At 42.4% G+C, this 20,075-nt stretch overlaps 1 protein-coding gene across 9 annotated transcripts in view; it reads left to right on the forward strand.

Moving 5' to 3' along the window:
• Positions 1 to 20,075, forward strand: part of LOC144772708 (uncharacterized) — a 1,708,106-nt gene that overhangs the window by 795,763 nt on the left and 892,268 nt on the right. For all 9 annotated transcript variants that reach the window (XM_078657210.1, XM_078657211.1, XM_078657206.1 and 6 more), the window contains 3 exons: positions 3,695 to 3,725; positions 9,476 to 9,497; positions 11,160 to 11,211. In XM_078657210.1, coding sequence (XP_078513336.1) covers positions 3,695 to 3,725; positions 9,476 to 9,497; positions 11,160 to 11,211 — 105 coding nt within the window. The remainder of the gene's footprint in view (positions 1 to 3,694; positions 3,726 to 9,475; positions 9,498 to 11,159; positions 11,212 to 20,075) is intronic.

Consider the following 20,075-nt stretch of genomic DNA (forward strand, 5'->3'; position numbering starts at 1 on the left):
CTATCGTCGGTAATTATCTGTTCCGCCGCTATGATGCTGCGGTCCGCTGCATATCGACGAAAGCACCGTCTCCTCACACGCCCGTGTGGCCGTTCTGTGGTCGATTTGGTGGGGTTAGTAGTAGGTCCAGCTCACATTGTTGTTGATCGCCCAGCGGAGCTGTGAATCACCCAGCCATCCCGCTGTGCGCCCCCTAGCGCCTCCATGGTATAACATCTTACATAACGAAATCGACATGGGAATTATTTCTCGATGAACATTTCAATCATCAGGATGGCAAAATAAAGGAGCTTTATAATCTTCTGGAGAGCCGAAAACCTCAAACAAGCTCAGCACGAGAAGATGCCATATTGGTACCCTCTGTGGCCCAAATCATAAAATTAATTTCCGAAGGTAGAAAGGACGGCGCAGCTGGTCCAAATGGTATTCCTCCGGCCCTTTTCAAACTTGAACCAGAATACTGGGCTGAAAAGTTGATCCCCCTCTACTCATCCATTAGTAACTCTGGGCGCCTTCCCGTCTCATGGAGGGGCTCAATCATCTCATCGATTTATAAGGCGGGGGACAGACTCCTTCCAAAAAACTACCGCCTGATTGCACTCCTTGATATTGAGGCTAAATATTTTGCTGGTCTTCTATTGACTCAGCTGCGAGACTGGGCTACAAATCAAAGCTTAATACCATCTAGTCAAACGGGGTTTTGTAAAGACATGGGGACAACATCCAACCTGGTGGCCATCTCGTTGCTCATTGACAAGGCAAGGGTTACCAAGCAGGCTCTCCATCTCTGCTTTGTGGACTTTAAGGCGGCCTTTGACAATGTCAATTGAGAAATCCTCTGGCGAAAACTGGCCTCCTGGGGGATTCCCTCGCCTCTACTAAGCCTCCTGATCGAATTACACACGAATACGTGGGTCCAGGTAAAGCTTGGGAACGGCTCGCACCTCTCTAGGCCTATTCCTACCACCAAGGGCCTAAAGCAGGGGTGCGTGTTAGCTCCAACTCTCTTCAATATTTTTACAGCTGACCTGCCACCCGCCTTAGAGGCTTGTAATTCCCATGCCCCCCGGTTAGGAGGCAAAGGGCTGCCCAGCATTTCCTACGCAGACGACGTGGTTTTGGTCAGCCACACGAAAGTTGGTCTTCAGAATCTTATTAACACGCTTCATGGTTATGCCGTTAAAAATCTATTAGAAGTGAACATCAGCAAGACAAAAGTTCTGTCCATAACTGGGAACAAAAAGTCGCACACTTGGTCACTTGGCACAGAAGCAATTTCAAACTGCTCTGAATACAAATATCTTGGGATCCAAGTCGACAAAGGTGGCCACTATTTAAATCAACTAGAGGCCATCAAGAGGAAAGGCATGTTAATAGCCATGACACTGAAACAGTTAAAGTCCAACTTGAGTGGCGAGACTCTGTTGCCACTACTTCGAGTAGCAAAAATCAAAATAGAGTCATCAATCACGTATGGCAGCGAGGCCCTAAGAGGAACGGACGCAAAACTTCTTGATACAACTATCTCAAAGGCCTACAGACTACTATTTAACTTGCCATCGTACACTTCGCCGGCCCAGATTCGGTTGGAATTTGGGCTGACGTGCCAAACACTCGCACGAAGAGGCTCATACATCAAGTGCTGGCATAAATTAAAGAACTCTTCAGAAAACACCTTGAACCGACAGCTCTGGCAAGATATGACAAGTTCAGCCAGAATGCCGGCGAAAAAATACTTAGAGGAGTCCTTGGCCATCACAGGACTGAAATATCTAGGGGAGACTCCTCTATCTCATGCACAATTCAAGCGCATAGTGATCAAGAGTCTAAAGAGTCACTCGCATGTGGAGGACAAAGCCTTGCTTTCTCAGAGGCACCACGCCTGGATGACCCTGTGTACATATAAATCACCGGGGCTTCAAGCATATTTTGGTCTGGGGTATGGCTGGAAAATAAAAGAAGCCTTTTTCAAACACCGGCTAGGGATCCTACCTGCCATCCCTCACCTACCACCATGGCTGAGACAGAACTACGGGACCAAATGCAGGCTCTGCGGAATCGGGACTGAAGACTTAGAACATCTACAATGTACTTGCTCGAGGCTGAACGAGGAAAGAGTAGCTCTGTTGAAAACCGCCTTCAACGAACTAGGAGTCCGCTCACGGAGACAAGCCGTCCTTGCCTGTTTTGATCCTGGTTTCCCCCCTTTAAACGGGAAGCTGGTGAAATTCCTGAAACTAGCAGAACGGTAACAAAAAAACTAGGCACTTGGCCGAGAGGATACCTCGGCATAGGACAAAGAAGCCTCGAACAATATACTCGTAATATGGTTTATTGCTTTTATATTTACTATTTCCTTCAATTCCTGTTTTTAAGGTTTTCTTTTAATTTCTCTTGAGGAGACTGTATTTCAATGTATTTTTGTAACGGTTTTTATTAACCTAAAACAATAAAAATATTACTTACTTACTTACTTACTTACTCAGGTCTCGCACACATGCAAGATCATCATGTGTGATGAGGTGGGTTATAAAAATCTAGAGCTTGCTATGTTGAACTCAAGGTAAAGTTGCATTCTCTTTGAAGCTATTTAGAGAATCTTATTCATCGCAACAGTAAGACAGTGGTAACTTTGAAATACATAGAACCAACACTTCCTGTACCCATATCCAATGTCTAGACGCGAGTTAGTAAGCCTTGATAGTAACATGTGCTATTCAAATATTTAAGTCTTAACATGTAACAAACAAAAACTGCTAAGCAAATTTTACAGAACCCACTAACCAACTTAAGCCCCATTACAAGATGGCGCCACTTTTTTTTTTTCAAAACCGTTTTTATTGAGAGTTCAAGCAAGGTTCAGGACAGCCCTCCACAGTCAGGAGGAGACTGCCAACAACACACACAGACAAAAGCATGGTAGTGAACCCAGAGTTTTACGAAAAGCACACCCCAATTCCCTCCCAACCACCTATCCCCAACAACACCCCCCCCCAATGCCCCCCCAGCTACCCACCCTTTATTCCACCCTAGCCCAGTGCACTTGATCACAGGTCAGCAACATGAGATGGAAATCAGAGTCAGTGTCGGCTAATAGCCTAGGGCACGGGATCCACATCAAGGGCCAGTACATCATCAATATCCGCCGGGGGATCGAGGTCCAGACCCCTGTAGTCTGCCCACCGTTTCCAGATTTTGTAGTGTTTCCGGGGGCACCCCCTGGCCTCAAATACGGGTATTTCTAGACCCATTAGAAAGTCCAATCCCGCCTTCCATGCACTTAGTGGGGGGGCACGTACGCTCTTCCATGCTTGGGCCAGGTCACGCTTGGCCACCACTAGTCCCAACAGCAGCAAGTGTCGTTTGTAAGCGTTACCCCCAACATTTTCCAGAATATGAAGGAGGCCCAGCCTAGGGGTACGGGGAATGTAAGATGGCGCCACTTTTACATAATTTGGTATTATGTACAAACTTGGGTGCACAAGAAGGATCATACATGTGGCATTACCTGTACACCGTTATGCTTTGTAGCTAAGGTGTGCTTTGTAGGTATCACAACATATAACATTTGGAACAATTGTAGCAGTAAATTCATGATTTGAAGCAAGATGGATGCCATGAAATATGTAAGACCCCCTCATAACCTTCTGCACATCGAGGTTTCAATGTAATGAATTGTTTATTTATTTTTCAGCAAAGAGAACTCATGGAACGGAAGTTCTACAGTAAGTTTTCCCTATTGTTATGGCAGGAACAGGCCTATTAATGCAAATTAGGGGCTCATTGAATCATTAACTGAAGAACATGGGCGTATATTTGTATAAACTATCTACTTTGGTGTGGGATAGGATGCATCCAACACATGCTTGACCTGTAAAATATCCACTTGACCCTTTTGGGGGCATGCAATAGGATATGGCAGCCTTCTTATATACTCTTGTTAATTTCTGAAAATCAAACATCTGGATCAATTTAATGACATATACTTGCGGGAGTGCTTTAAAAAAAATTGAAATAGCTGGGCCCCTAATTAATTATGTAACCCAAAATGTTTCCCCTGCTGACTTTACACTGATTCTCCATTATTAATCTTAGTTTTTACAATGATTCCTTTTTACAAATATTAATGTACATCAAATACATTTTGCCAGATGATGACTCAAAGAAATGGTATCTAAAATGTTACAATTGCATTTTCTTCAAAGTTTCCTATTTTTGTATACGTTTTATTTTTATTCTGAAGCAAACTATCACTAATCTTGCTTTCAGGCTCCTGACTGTACTTGCATATACTTAGAAGGAATTCTGAGAACATTAGGAATAGCCTAGAAATTATACATTTTGCAAAGGTTTACACTTTCTTAGAGTGGAACAACTGTCGGTAAGGCAAGCTAGCTCACAGCTCATGCATTTCATTAGAAAACTTACATTAATAATAAAGGTCTTGCATTATTGAACTAAATGTACAACTCTGAATAGCTCACACCTATAGATGCAAATCTTTTCTTACGTGCAATCAATGCTTCTTCATAGATCCCATATTCAACTATTCTAAACATGGAGCCAAAGGCTTTGTACTGCGTGGGTTGTTCCTGCTTGTCCAGCAGACAGTATGAACATGAAAACTTGTTGTTCTTGACCCCAACCACTTTGTCCTAGGCATTGGATGGTAGGTATTCCACAACTCTGAAGTAGTATATATGTTAAAGAGCATACAAACGAAATAGAAACCATTGCACAATCTAACCCTAAACCTTACAACCTTAAAGTGTTGCATGAATTATGCACACCAGGTTTGGGAACTATGTGAAGCACCTTGTCTGTAGTTGGAGAGATTCTTCAATTACAACTTTAATATTTGCACCCACCCCACGTGTGTTTTGGTGCCAAACGTTTTCAGCATAGGATTAACTCAATTGCCATCACAGTCGATCTAGACTAGTGATTAAACCAGAACGGATTGGGAGCACTTCGGTAAATGTATGTTTCTCCTCCCCAGCCAAGCTTGTAATGTCCCCTCTCGATTTAGAGTAAAAAGAAGCACTGTGGCTACTCCAGCAGCCACGGGAATAACAAAAAAACCCATCAGAAGGTCCCTGAAATAATACTTTTAGAGGGAAGAAACCAGGAAAACACAATAAAACACCACGAAAACAATTCCCCCACAACATTTTCCAAATTCCGGTAATCATCCTAAATAACATGCCCCACAGACTCATAATTTAGATTTTTTATTTTCAAAAATTTTACATCATACAAAATATGTTTTCTTTTTGTATATGAATATCACACATGCATATTCAAATCACTGAAAAATACATAAATGTCATACATTAAATGAGAAAGAGCCCTATGAACATGATGAAGAACCATACATGAGCTCTAAATGTCTCCATGGTAACAAATAAACATATAATGAAACCAAAAAAAGACACAATCTAGTTATACACTAAACTTCAAAGAAACATACATATAAAATGACATACAATGTACAAAATTGAAAAAAATATACACGTCACAATACACAAACACAGAAGAACTGCGCCGACACGCGTTTCAGAAGTACCATGTGCTTAAACATCCTTCATTAGGGTGCTGAATTCATATTTTTATCAGTGGTCAACCATCTGTAAATAATGCACTCAACCTAATTATGTATGGTGCATCGGGCTCTGTACAATGAATACAACAAAAGTCTGTTGGGGCAAACAAATACAAAATAAATATTCATATCATTTTCTACATTAACAGTTATTAGGAAAAACGGAGCAAGAAAACCAGACCAAATAGAGCCTATATACCAAAAGGGCGCAAAGTTCAAGGAAAGAGCCACCACCATAGATGCATAGCGAAATCAAGTAAACCTATAGAGATAAGGAGAGGTGTATAGAAGAATAAAACAATACAGAGGAATAAAGAACAAAACATAAAGGTCTACATACTTTCCAAAGATTGTGATTAAAGAAAGATGTGTGTCACGACAAACGGGGACTGGAATGTCACTAAAAATCCGAAAAGTCCCAGATGGCCTGTACTCGTCTGTGGCCAGAGTAATCATCAATTCTACAAAAATAGAGAGTTACACTAATAAGCAGAGTATCCCCATATTGTCAACCTCCAAATCTAAAGAACATTTAGAATATATTCTCATGCCATACATACGTTTAAAAATAATTTTGTCTAGTCCGTGCTCGCGATCAAAAGATAGTACTGGAATATGGTATCCAGGATGACGCTCTCAATACTAAACAAACAAAGATGGAGGGTATGTACATAAGCATATATTCTCAGAAAAAGCGGGATAATGGAGAAAGGCAACGATTCATTGAGGCCTTTGTTGGCTGTCTGTAAAGTATAGATCCAGAACACTTCTCTCTTTTGTCTGAATGCATCAATGTTGCCGTACTTAGGTGGATGTATTTATGGTTTGTTGCCATGGGGACATGTACAGCTCATGTATGGTTCTTCATGTTCATAGGGCTCTTTCTCATTTAATGTATGACATTTATGTATTTATTTTTAATGTTTTGAATATGCATATGTGATACTGTATGTGACCTCTCGTGCACATCAAACCGCAAAACCACATCTCACCTGCCTTGAAAGCCCTGCATTGGTTACCGGTTGCCAGAACATCCACGTTGAAGCTACTTTGTATCACCCACAAACCAATACATGGAATGGGACCGCTCTTCATCAGGAATAAATTCACCAAACACATTCAACAAAGAAACCACCGCTATAAAGGGGCATCTCACCTCAAAATCCCAAGATACAAGAAAAAAAACATGGGTGGCACATCCTTCTCTGTTCAAGTAGCCAAACTATAGAACTCTTTTTACCCCAACATAAGATCCACCGACAACCACCTTATCGTCAGAAAACTACTCAAGAATTGGCTCTTCCCCACATAAGCACCATACGCAAACAGAAATTTACAGCATATCCCTCCCTATATAAGCATGTATTTTCACTACAGATATGTACCTATCTTTGCGTATTGCTTTGTATAAACATGTAGAATAATTATGTTGTTAAAACATAAATAAAGAAATCAACTTTGGTCTACATTTACTTGCTTTCATTGTGCATCTATGTACCTTCCATGTACTTGGATCTGTGTGTTTGTTACTATTCTCCTAAAAAGCATATCCAATGCACTACCCTATTTCTCATCCTGCACCTCTATCAATATCTTTAATCTACATATACTTACCTCCTTTATGCATCTATATACTTTCAATGTACTAATAGACCTATATATTTATCACTTTCTTCTAATTTAGCATTTCCAATGCACTACCCTGTTTCTCAGCCTATACTATACCTCTCTCAATATATCTTCTAGCCCAACTTTCTGACACATCTCAAACTTATTTCTACTACTCTTTCAAATGCACTACCCTATCTCTCACCCTATACATCTATCAATACATCCTCTACATCCACTCTCTGGTTTATCCCCTCTCTTGTTTATCCCAAAGCCCATACCACTACTATGATCCCCAAAATAACTCTTTCTAGACTCTCCCCTACTCTTCCTCTCCTTGCATCATCTGACACCTCATTTACTATAGTGAGCCCGCAAAACAAACCTTTCTAAACTCTTCCCTCTGACTCTTCTCCTCCAAAACCCCTTTTACTCAACCAAAAGCCTCCTCCTGCTGCTATGACCTCCCCCAAAAAAATCCATAACCCTAACTCTTCTATTCTTCACTATTCTTTTCAATCCAAATAACAGACTAACATGTTCACTAATTCACCACTAATCCTTTATGGGTTCCAAAGTAGCGTGCTACTCGCCCATAAAGCGTTTCAACATCCCATCAGGGTTACAAGCGCTATATAAATGCAAACCTTTTCCCCTTTTCTACCATTCCCCAACCCTTCTCAATCCAAATACCTGACTAACATATCCACCACTCAAATTACTTTCATGTTTACCCATACTAATTCAACACTAGTCCTTATGGGTTCCAGAGTAGTGTGCTACTCGCCAAAAAAGCGATTCAAAACCGCATCAGGGGTAGCAAGCGCTATATAAATACAAACCTCTTTCCCTCTTGTATCCTGCCACCTACCCTTCCCTATCTAAATAACTGAATAACATTTCCACCACTCCAATTACTTCATATCTCACTATGATAATTTTCAACACTAATCCTTTATGGGTTCAGTAGCAGCGTGCTACTCGCCAGAAAAGCGCTTCAACTCCCAGCAGGGGTAACAGGTGCTATATGAATGCAAACCTTTTTCCCCGTCTAACCGTCCACCATCCTACTCACTCCAAATAACTGACTAATATCCACCACTCAAATTACTTGTATATTTCACCATACTAATTCACTACTAATCCTTTATGGGTTTCCGGAATAGCGTGCTACTCGCCCCCAAAAAAAGAAAAAAAAGTGCTTCAACACCCCATCAGGGGTAACAAGCGCTATATAAATACAAACCTTTTCTTCCTCTTCTCTCCTTCTGCTATTCTTTCGAATCCAAATAACTGACTAACCTATCCACCACTTAAAATTACTGTCATGTTTCACTATACTAATTCAACACTAATCCTCTAAGGGTCCTGGAGTAGCGTGTTACTCGCCGAAAAAGCGCTACGACGCCTCGTCAAGGTAGTAAGGGCTATATAAATGCAATTACAATACAATTTATATAAAAAAGAAAAAATATTTTGTATGATATATGATTTTTTTTATAAAAAATCTAAATTATGAGTCTGTGGGGCATGTTATTTAGGATGATTACTATAATTTGAAAAATGTAGTGGGGGAATTGTTTTTTTGTGGTATTATTCCAGCAGCGCCTCCTCCGGCTTCAGTGGTAAAATCCTTTGACCTGAAGACCTCTTTGCCACAGAGTCTTCAAGCTGAAGTGGGCAAATAAGGTGCAGAGACCATTTCTCATCTTACCTGCCCAGGACCACCATGTGAGTTATGGCAGTCAAGCGCAGGAATTATGCAAAATGGCTCCTACGTGCAGTGAGAAAGAGTAATAATCATTTTACAAGAAACAAACTCCAATTTTGAGATTGTATTTCTTTCTACTTTGTGGAAGGGGCCATTTCAAACCTGTGCCTTAAGGAAAGTTGTTGCAGCACCACGTCCTTGGATCACACAGATTTCCTCTGTTGACTTGGCCAACCAGAGTGCTGCCTTCTGGGGTCTAAATAATTCCCAAAATCCTGAGGGATACTTAAATCTAAGGTCAGAGCTCTTTTGTTTGTAGAAAATGAAGAATTACTTCTTTGCTTTGATTAGGAGTCACATTAAGTTGGCCAACCAGGAACTAAGTGGTAAAGATACAATCAAATACAACACATGTTCATCATAAATGTCATTGTGAAATGCTCTTGGGGCATGATTATATCTTCTTATGTAGTCAGGGCATATTACCCTTCAATGCCTTAATTATATTTTTTATTCATCAAATATTCAAAATGTCTCAATCTGCTTCCCTACAGGTCGCATGGTAGAAGAAGTATGGTAAAGTATTTGAGAGCTATTGTTTTTTTTGTCTTTGAATGTACCACTAGAATATTTTTCAATTCTATCCTGTCTGATGTTTGTGTATATTTTGTGCATTCTCCTATCCCTTACCAGAACAATGGTTTCTAAGTCAGAAGTCAATCTCTGTTCAGCTGATTTATGTTATTCAAAAGATCTCTTTTGATGGTCAGCCCCACAATTTGATGACGCTCACAATTCATAAGCACATAATAAATTATGAATACATTAACTTTCAGTAAGCCACTCTCTGGACATCTCTATTTTGAGGAACAGTTATTTTGTATAATCTATTATTCATTTGTTATTTTACATCACACTGTTTGGTAGATACCCCCATTTAACAAAGGCGACTTTGCCTCTTGAAGCCATTCTCTAACACCTCTGTAGACTCTGATCTCTTGTCCTGAATTACAAACCTCAAATGATTCTCTAAATCTTCTAGTCACTCTCCTATGTCCTTGCAGACGCTGCTTGCTTCCCGCTATGAATCCCTCTCTTTATTTATTTCTGCCTCTCGCCTTCACTTTAGCCACCACATAGCCATCAATTTCCGTTTTTTGTGTCTAAATTGAATACCCTTTCTGATGACGGGTAGGAGTAACTTAAATCTTATTATTTTACTAATAAATTGCATTTTATGTTAACCTGTTATTTCTGGCTTGTCGCCAAGGACACCAGACTACTACCGAGAATCCAACATTAAGCATGTCTCTAATGATAGCATGTGGATGACAGTCAGGTTTGGTTCAAGGGCAGAAGCCAATCTTGATCTACGGAGTCGGGTGCTTGCTCTCACCAATCTCACTCATTTCAGTCAGAACACTCTCTCTTTGCCTCTCGACTGCCCGCCCCACTTACCCCCTCATTCACTCGACAGATCCCCCACTTCACATACTGTTGCCTTGTTTGCTGTCTTCAGGAAGATGTATCACTGTATCATTGAGGTGTGGCCCTGTCACAGCAGTTTAGCGTCTGCAATGAAACTCTTTGGATAAATGTGTAGAAGAAATTTAAATTGAAGTACCACAATAGTAATACAGGGCATAAGTTATAAAGAGACTTTGGGACCCCACTACCCTTTTGCCACAAAAGCATTCAGTTCTGGGATTTGTTCTCTTTTGGAGATCGGGACTTCCCTGACTGAGTTGCTATATTGTATGGAAGTATATTATGTTGAGTATTCAGAGAATATATGCTAAGTCTGGAAAGGGGTATGTTCCCATGAAACATCTAACAGGGACACTGGGAAGCTGAATGCCCCTCGCAGCCACAGGAACTCAAACAGTGTGGCCCCTGATTTTCGCACAACACCCTTTTTTCACCTCTTGGTGAAATACTGCCTCAAGTTAAAATGCGGTCGCTCTGGAATGTATTGTCCGTTTATGCCACAGGGGAACCTGTAGAGGTGTATACCTGTATTGAACGCAGAATACTAGGCACTGTCAATCGCCTAATAAATCCTCTGTTATGCACTCCAACTAAAAGGCTGATATCAATATAGTTAAAACATTCCTTAAAAGTAAAATGTGAAAAAGCACCAGTAAATTAGCTCTGTCTACCAATTTGAATTATATTGTGAGGCATATTTGTAAGCTACCAAACGTGTCACTCAAATGTCCCCATCATTTTGTCTTTCAGTGAACAAAGCAGATCACTTAAAATGAGGATGAGTGAAGAAATGTCCTCCTTGGTAGGTTTACAGCATTCATTTAGATGTATTATCTCTCATCCTTCCACATTGTCTATTATTAAGAGTCTCCATCTCATATGTTCTAAGTAGCACACCTGTAGAAGTAGGCTTCGCTGGTAAGGTTTATGTATTTTCACAATCAGTTCTCACCATTTTCAGTTCTATTGATAAAGACCATATGTGAAGATGCTCAAAACCTTGGCCCATGTTTCTACCAGAGGCACTGTTGGAGTCCTAGGACTTAGATCCCATTATCATATTAAGAGTGAAGTGATTGCAGCCTATCTGATTTATAACACACAATCATACCCTGAGTTGTGTCATTTTATAGCCACCCAAAAAGCCATCCTCAGTCCCTGTGGCTACAAGTCTCTTCGTTTACCATCCCACACACCTGACTAGGTTGAGTGGGAGATGCTAGATGAGCATATGTATGGTCACGGCTGACATATTTCTGAGCATTGACAGCATGGATAAAACTGTTCCTTCTACATTTAACCACCTATTTTTGGGAATAGCCAGTGATGATCACTAACTATGGCGGCCTCTGGTTCATCATGGTGGTGGACATGCAACCCCGATGTACATTCCGTAATACTTTAAATAAGGTTGCTAATCTGTTAGACATAACGAAAACAGAATTTACATAGATACACTTAGTCTATAATTGGTGTGTGTGGGTGATTGAATTCCTGTAATAAAAAAATACACATAGCTGCAGAGCACAACAACTTTCACAGCTTCAGTGAGACATTTTCATTTGAAACCAAGTCTCAATTAAGCTTTGGTGGTGAACTCCGCTCCACTTGTGGAGTCAGCGGAGATTTCCGCACTCCGCGTTACAGTGAGCTCACAGCGCTCCCCAAAACTCAGCTCTGCATAGCGGAGCAGTTTTTTTCCTCGCTCGTGTTTGTCAACATCAAGTTGGCGAGCGAGAGCAAGGAAAATCCACCTCCCAGCGAGATTTTGCCTAATTCGTGATCGTCAACATCAAGTTGGCGAGCACGAACGTGGAAACAAACCTTCCGGTGAGATTTCTCAACGCAGGGTGGTCAGGGTTCTCATTGCGAGTGGTAGCGCATGGGCACGACCACTTGCGTTAAGAAACTGCTCATTCGTGTTGAGAAAGCAGCCGCTCAAGTAAAAACCTACTCGAGCGGCAGAAAGAAAAGCAGTGCCCGCTTGCACTGTGCATGGTGCCGTTCACGATGATTGCACAGTGCGGACAAGCATCGGGCACTGAAAATCACTGCAAACTGCATTTTTCTATCGCACTCCGCCACTAGCGGAGCTCCACGTTGTGCGGCAGAGTTTTTTTCCACTTCGCGGAGTTTTACGGAGCGCAACTCCATGAACTCCGTACAGGGTTAGTCTCAATCACAATCAGGGAAAGCAAATGGAAACCGAATACTTGCAAGATACACTTAGCTCAATAATCTAGGTTTACACAAGATTACACTTGCATAATAATTACACACACCACTACCCAAGAAGTTGACATTTGCGAATCTTAGTTTTACAATATTCGTAAAGTAAAGGGCTGGGCTCATTTGTATGTCCTCTGTTATATAACAAACATGATCAGTGTATGAGAAAGTGCCATGCTCATTAGGTTTCTTTGAAACAATGGCCTCCTCCTTCAAGACAGTGAGCTGTCAGGAACACCAAGGACCTAGGCTTTCTCTCGCTAAGATGTGGTTGAAGGTATGACTGCAGCTCATGTCTTCTAAAATTCATTCATTCTTTAGTTTATTTTGGATCACAAGGACCTATCAAACCACAATAACACAACAACACTTCTCAGTAATAAATAATCACAAGAATTGAAACTCAATTAAAAAACATAAATGATAAAACTGATAAAAATACAAATTTAAAGGAAAAAAGCACATGACCATTATTTAAAAGATGTTGTACTAAAATATCACATTAACATATTTTCAAGACAGAAAGCGCTGGTGCTTGCTGGTGTTAATTAATATCTCCTTTTATAGGGTTCCAGAGCACTCTGATGACCATAACCTTTGTCATACTAGCCTCCCATCAATAAAGCATGCTTACATCTACAAGCTGTCCTAGACATTCCCTTCTCAGCCGTATTAACCATGCTGCTCAATGGTATTTGGATTCTGCAATCACAACTACTTCACTGGTATCTGTGCACAAGGCTCCGAGTGCAGTGGAATACTGTCTGAAGCCCAGGCTTTCATACTGGCTTAAGTCATTTTCCCGTGTATGGGAACATGCATTACAGAAAAAGGCCAAATGATGCGACATTTCTTTTTCCCGATTGCATGAAGGACATCCTTCATTGTAAACTTTATCACCTGCCCAGTTTGCTGTGAAGCTTTTTACCAGTTGTATATCATATATCCACTTTAAAAAAAGTTGTATTTATATGGCTCCCTGGGATGACATTAAGAAATGGCTTGTATGTGGGGGCAGGCAAGCTACCAGACTTAATACTCCTCATTTCTCTCTCCCAGAGATAGTACTCCTTTATCATTAGGCATGAAACTTGATTGCATATATGACAGTTCTCCCACAGATCTGGTAGGCCTAACTACTCTAACGTTGTCCTAATAAAAGAGAGCCATGATATCTCCTCCCACACCGTTTGGGTGAAAAGCAGCTTAATCACCGGCTTGTAGGTTTCCAACACCTCATTGAGCCATAGCCTACGCCAGTATAGAAGGGATCTAGATAGTAAGGTGAAGCTGATCGGAAAAATGCCTGTATCAAGCAGCTGGGGAAGGCAGGGCCACTCTGAGGGCGATTTAGGAGAGTCCTAATATACTTATTTTTGGCTTTAGCAAGAGGTTCAATTCTCGCGTGCCCCCAAAGTTCTGAGCCATACATAGTAACACCTGTAACTTTTATGTTATAAATCTCCATTGCTGTTGTTAAAGGACCGGCATGGGCCTTCCACAGCTTGGACACAGCCCCAGACTCCTGCTGGAATTTCAGAGTACCCCTATTGATCTATTCCACCTGGCTAAAGTTTATTTTTTATACAGACCCATAGATAGACAAAATCCTGAACTTGCTCCAGTGGAGCGTCTTTAACCCTAATATTCATCCTCATCTTTCTAAATGGGCTAAAGACCATGAATGTAATCTTTCTTACATTCAATTCCTGCCCCCTCTCACTACAAAAACACAGGAACTTTTCTACTATGGCTTGCAAGCCTGATGTGGGTTTTGATATTAGAATGGTTTTCTGCAAATATTAGCGTAGAAATCTTATGGGAACACAGTTAGGGCATCATTCTCCGGAAATACAAAGCTTTCACTAAGTCATTAATATAAAGAGTGAACAGGGACGGTGCCAAAATGCAACTCTGTCGCTCATCAGACTTGATAGCAAAAGAATCAGTTAGCTCCCCTTCATTTCCAAATCTAACACGCACAGTATTTGCAGCTTGCAGTTAAATTTAAATTACTAGGAGCTTCACAGAAACGCCCATCTGCTTTAACACCTCCCATAATCTTGTGCTAGGCATAGAGTCTATTGTGCTTACATTTTTCCTAAAAACCACGCACGTAAAACTTTCAATGAATGTTTGCATTTCCTTTTCGGACTACTGTTGACAAATCGTGAGGGCACAATCCTCCATTTTCCTCTATACTTACCCTTATAATGGCTCTTGGGTGAAGCCTTGCGCGAGGAATGTGCCACAACACAATTGGGCCCTGACAATTGTAGCACCGAGGCCCAGAGATTTCCACCCAAACAGTTACCCACTATTTCCATTCTAGTAACTCCCCAAGTACCAGACAATAAAAAACATTTTGGGAGATATCTATAATGCTAATTGACCTATAGTTGTACCGGTTACCTCTTGTACCCTTTTTAAGGATAAGAACAATTTCTGCTTCCTGCCATGAACTGGGTATAGGACGCCATCCCAGAATGGATTTAAGATGCATGTGTATAATGCCCTCAACCAGATAGCTCCAATAATTGTAAATCCCCTGCCACTAAGTCGGGCACTGGGGCTTTATTTGGGCGGATGGCCCTAATTGCCTCCAGGATGGCATTAATATAGAGATATATAACTGGTCAACTGTATTTCTTACAGATGGACGGATCTCTACACTATTGTTAACAGCATAGGGGACCCTTGTTGAATACACCTTTTTAAAATGTTAGACACAGACCTGAGCCCGAAGATGAACGTCAATGTGGGTCATGACCTGTCAGAAACCATGGGCCAAAGTGTCCCAAAAGAGCTTATTATCTCCCTTCTTGGCTGCTCCAACCAGAATCTCCCAGTCCTTCAATTCCCATGTTTTTGTGCTGCCAACAAGGTCTTTTTATAACCCTTCCTAGCATCTGAAAGGTGTGCTCCAATACCAGCCTTTAGTGCCCTATTGAGGTGTGCCCTCTTTGCCCTGCACTGGCAAATAAACCAGGAGCCGCATAGTTGCGACTTGCTTACCTTGCCTGGCTCTTTAGTTAATAATGACATTTGGTCACTATAAAACTGATCATTGATGTCATTCACAAATAGTTCAAGGTTACCCTGGGCAAAGTACTACCCTACGCTCACGTAGTTTGCGAAGTTTACGCTGATTTGCACTATGCGAACTGCACATAGCACAGTGCAAACACGCGTAGCGTAGTGCAGCAGTCATTTTCTGCTTGCTCGTGGTCCTCAACGTCAAGTTGGCGACCGCGAGCAAGCAAAGTGACATCCCGGCGAGACTTTTTCCTTGTTCGCGATCAGCAACATCAAGTTGCCGATCGCGAGCGTGGAAAATAAACCTCCCGGCGAGATTCTCAACGCGGGGAGGTCAGGTTTCTCATTGCGAGTGGTCACGTAAGCTCGCGACCGCTCGCAATGAGAAACTACCAGTCCGCGTTGAGAAAGCTGCCGCTTGAATGAAAATCTACTTGAGCGGCAGGAAACTACAGCTCGCACTGTGCAAGATGCCATTTTCAATGATTGCACACGCGTAGTGTGAAGTGCACTTTGCTTAGCTTCGCGTAGCGCTACTTCGCAAACTACGCCCAGCCCTAGTTCAAAGTAGTTAGGGGAGGCATCATTTTGGTTCTCTCAAGGGTAATAGCAACCAACTCAAAGATTGTTGCTAATACACTATTGTCCTGTACCGCAAGAGCCCATTTAAGGGCACGTCTATTATTGGAAAGGTCTAGTTTACCTGTCATTTTGGAAATAGGGTGGGGATGCTTTTGAGATCCCATACTATTAATTTTTAGGTTAAGCGCATTATGATCGTTATGATATTGCTAATTGACTGTAATCTTGATCACAGCAGTCCACATTTTTAATGGTAAAAATATATAGTCAATATGACTTTTCTGATTATCTCTGTTAACCCCTTCGCTGCTAGGCCTCCAACTCCCCCGCCCCGTGCTAAGTTCGCGATTAGGCCCCTGTAACTTTTTTACCACATAAGGTATCCGCGCCAAATTTGTGGCCCTTTCTTCCAACATCATGGGGACTCTAAAGGTACCCAGGGTTTGTGGATTTCCCTGGAGAGGACCCAGAAATTAGCCAAAATACAGCAACATTGTGTTTTTTGGGGGAAATGGGAAAAAAGTGCTGCAAATGAAAGCGTCTGGGTTTTTCCCTGCAAATGGTATCAAAAAAGAGTTTCTCGGGCTAAAATCACCATTTTCCCAGCTTTTAGGGAATGACAAACTTTTGTCAGAAAACCAACATTTTTTACACAGCTTTGGCATTTTTCTGGGACATAGCCTATTTTTGCTATTTGTTGTGCTTTCAACCTCCTTCCAGTTAACAGTAGAAATGGGTATCAAAGCAAAAATGGATTCTGGAAAGCTATACATTTTAAAAAGTAGATACAATTCTGAATTCAACAAGGGGTCATTTGTGTAGATCTATCAGGGTTTCTTTATAGAAACTAACAGTTAAATATAGGAAAAATTGAAAATTAGTTGAAAGAAACAGCCTTTTGTGTCAACATTTTCACCTGTAACTTCTTCTAATTATGGCAACTATTTGAAACTAATATACCGTTACATCCGCTGGTCCGTACTAGTTGTGGGGATATATAGAACTTGTAGGTTCACTAAGAACCCAACGAACCCAGAGCGAAAAACTGAGCAGCAACTTGCAGTGTTTTTTTTTTATTATGTACCGGGTATGTAGCAATTATTCTGGGAAAATGTGTACATGGAAAAATTGGTATGAAAGGCACCTATGTATTTCTGAAATGGGAACAAAATATAGAGTTTAGAAACTGTAGATTTCTGATAGATACATCTGCCAGTGGATTCCTCACCTTGTTAATATACCCTTGCGTCAGCAACATTCGGAAATTCTTTTGTAGCTTTGCGCCGACGTGGACGACATCGTAGAGGCACGGCATCGCTCGCGACTCCGCTGACGTCACCGACACTACAATAGGCCCACGCCGGCGTGATGACGTCAGTTCCCTTTTTTCCGCGTCGTCGACGCTAACGGTTTCGGGGAATCTCTGTAGCCTCTTAGTAACTTTGTTGCTATTTTCGTCACTTTTCTGTTTCTTTGTGTCCTTCACGATGTCAACAAAGAAGACCGGTTTCAAGCCTTGCAGAGAGTGTGGGAAAATTATGTCAATTACGGACCCGCACGAAGATTGCATCTGGTGTTTAAGTTCGGATCATGATGCTGATGGATGTTCATCATGTCGGAAGATGAACCCAAAGGATCTGCGAGAGAGAGAGAGAGACCAAACTTCTGGTGGCCAAGCTGAGAGGGAAAAAGTCTTCGAGGTCTCGTTCGAGAAGGGCGAGGTCGAGATCGGGGTCGAGATCAAGGCCTCGAGCGGAGTCGTCTTCGAAGTCATCTTCAGATCATGCTTCGAAGTCAAGGAAGAAGCATAAGAAAAGAAGACATGAGTCCTGACGTCACTCCGGTAGGGATTCGGACTCGAGGTCGAAGTCACCCAAGAAGGTACGTTCGAAGGTGGTTCCTCCAGAGGAAGACTTGGATCCGGAAGGTGAGGCGTCGCTTTCGGAGTCGCAGGTTCCGTCTCCGTCTCTGGTACAATCTCCGGCGCCATCCCCGGCCCGTGAGGATGAGGAAGAAGTTCCGGTGGGTGAGAATTCTGCGCCTGTGGAAGAGCCGAATTCGGAACCACCTCAAGGCCAGCCCGAGGGTCTTCAGCCACCATTTGCGGCCCCGGGCCAAGACCCTCAGCGTTTTTGAACGCTATGTATGGTGTATTTTCAAGGGCTTGGTACCCCTCTAGTGCGCCTTCGGGTCCCATGGGCCCACTAGCCTTCAATTTAGGAGTTCCACACTCCTATGCTCCGGCTCCATTTATGCCATTCATGCCGGCTCAGACACCGCCGTGGCAATACCCGGCTCCGCCGAGGTCGTCGACGCCGATACCGACGTCGTCTTCTCCGTGTCGACCTCGAGACCGAGCCACTATGCCATCGGATTCGATACCGACGTCGGTTCCGGCTCCCTCGGAGTCATTGGTGGATCCGATGGCGTGGCGTGTGAAGGAAAGGTCCAGGAGGGAGGCTCAGCGCCTCATAGAAGAGCAGGGGTATACAGAAGCTCAAGCTGAAATGGAAGAAGGTGAGCTTGAGGATGACTGTTTCGATAAACTGGCGGAGGCTAGTGGCCTGGAGTTTTCTAACTAGTGGGAGTTACCTTCTGTATCTGATGCCCCTTCAAAAGACGTTCAGCCTTATCATTTGGTTATGAGGAAGGCAGCGGAAATTTTGAATTTGACTCTACCTACAGTAGAATTTAAATCCAATCTACTAACTGAGGTTCTGCATTCACCCAGTTCTGTGGTGGAACCGTTACTCCCCTTTAATGAAGCTTTAACGGAGCCTATTATGGAAGTTTGGAAAAAGCCACTTACAGCACCAGCAGTTTCCAGGAGTGTGGCAAGAGGTACAGGGTCGCTCCTGAAGACCCAGCTTTTCTGACTTCTCATCCTTCACCTGAAAGTTTAGTAATACAGGCAGCCTGTTCCAAAAAGACTGTAAGTGCATTTCCTCAAGTGCCTGGGGATAATGATGTAAAGAAACAAGATCAGGTTGCTAAAAAGACCTTTTCTTCTGCGAGTATGGCATTAAAATCGACCAATACCACTTGCCTTATTGGGAGATATGTACATGCTCTCATGGACACACTACGTCTTCTGGCACCTAAGATCCCTGAAGACAGCAGGAAGGATTTTGAAGAGGTGTTAACGGATGCACAGGCAGCGGCTGGTCAGGTAATACAAAGTGGACTGGACACTGCGGATTCGGTGGCTCGCATCATGGGTACTGCGGTTGCCACAAGAAGATCAGCTTGGCTGAAATCTTCGGATTTTTCAGCTGCTTTGTTAGATCTGCTGTTTGATGGTGCTGGACTCTCTGGTAAAAAAGCTGATACAGCCTTAGAAAAATTTAAGGACAGTAGGGCTACTGCCAAATCTTTAGGGCTTCAGACCAGGGGTTCTTCTACCAAAAGGTTCAGAGGATTCGGACGCTCTTCCTTTTGCTCCTATCGGCAAGCTCAGCAGCAGCAGGAGCAGCAGCAGAATCCCTTGTAAAAGTCGTACATTGGTAAACAAAGAGCTCGTCCTAGAGGTCGTCAGGCCTCCTCCTCCTCCACCTCTTCCAACCCCTCAGCCTCAGAAAAACAGCCCTAGATCCGCCATTCAGGATCATGCGGGTCCGGTGGGGGGTCGGCTTACCCACTTTCTACGGGATTGGGAATTGATTACATCAGATCTTTGGGTTCTCAATCTCGTAGAAAATGGGTATGCTCTTCCCTTTCGGGAATTTTGCTCCCAATTACCCTCCTTGGCAAGGTTTTTGCACGGAGGAACACCTCTTACTTCTGCAGGAGGAAGTGCAGACACTATTAAGAAAGGGTGCG

Source organism: Lissotriton helveticus, chromosome 8, assembly GCF_964261635.1.
Source record: "Lissotriton helveticus chromosome 8, aLisHel1.1, whole genome shotgun sequence".
Taxonomy (NCBI): domain Eukaryota; kingdom Metazoa; phylum Chordata; class Amphibia; order Caudata; family Salamandridae; genus Lissotriton; species Lissotriton helveticus.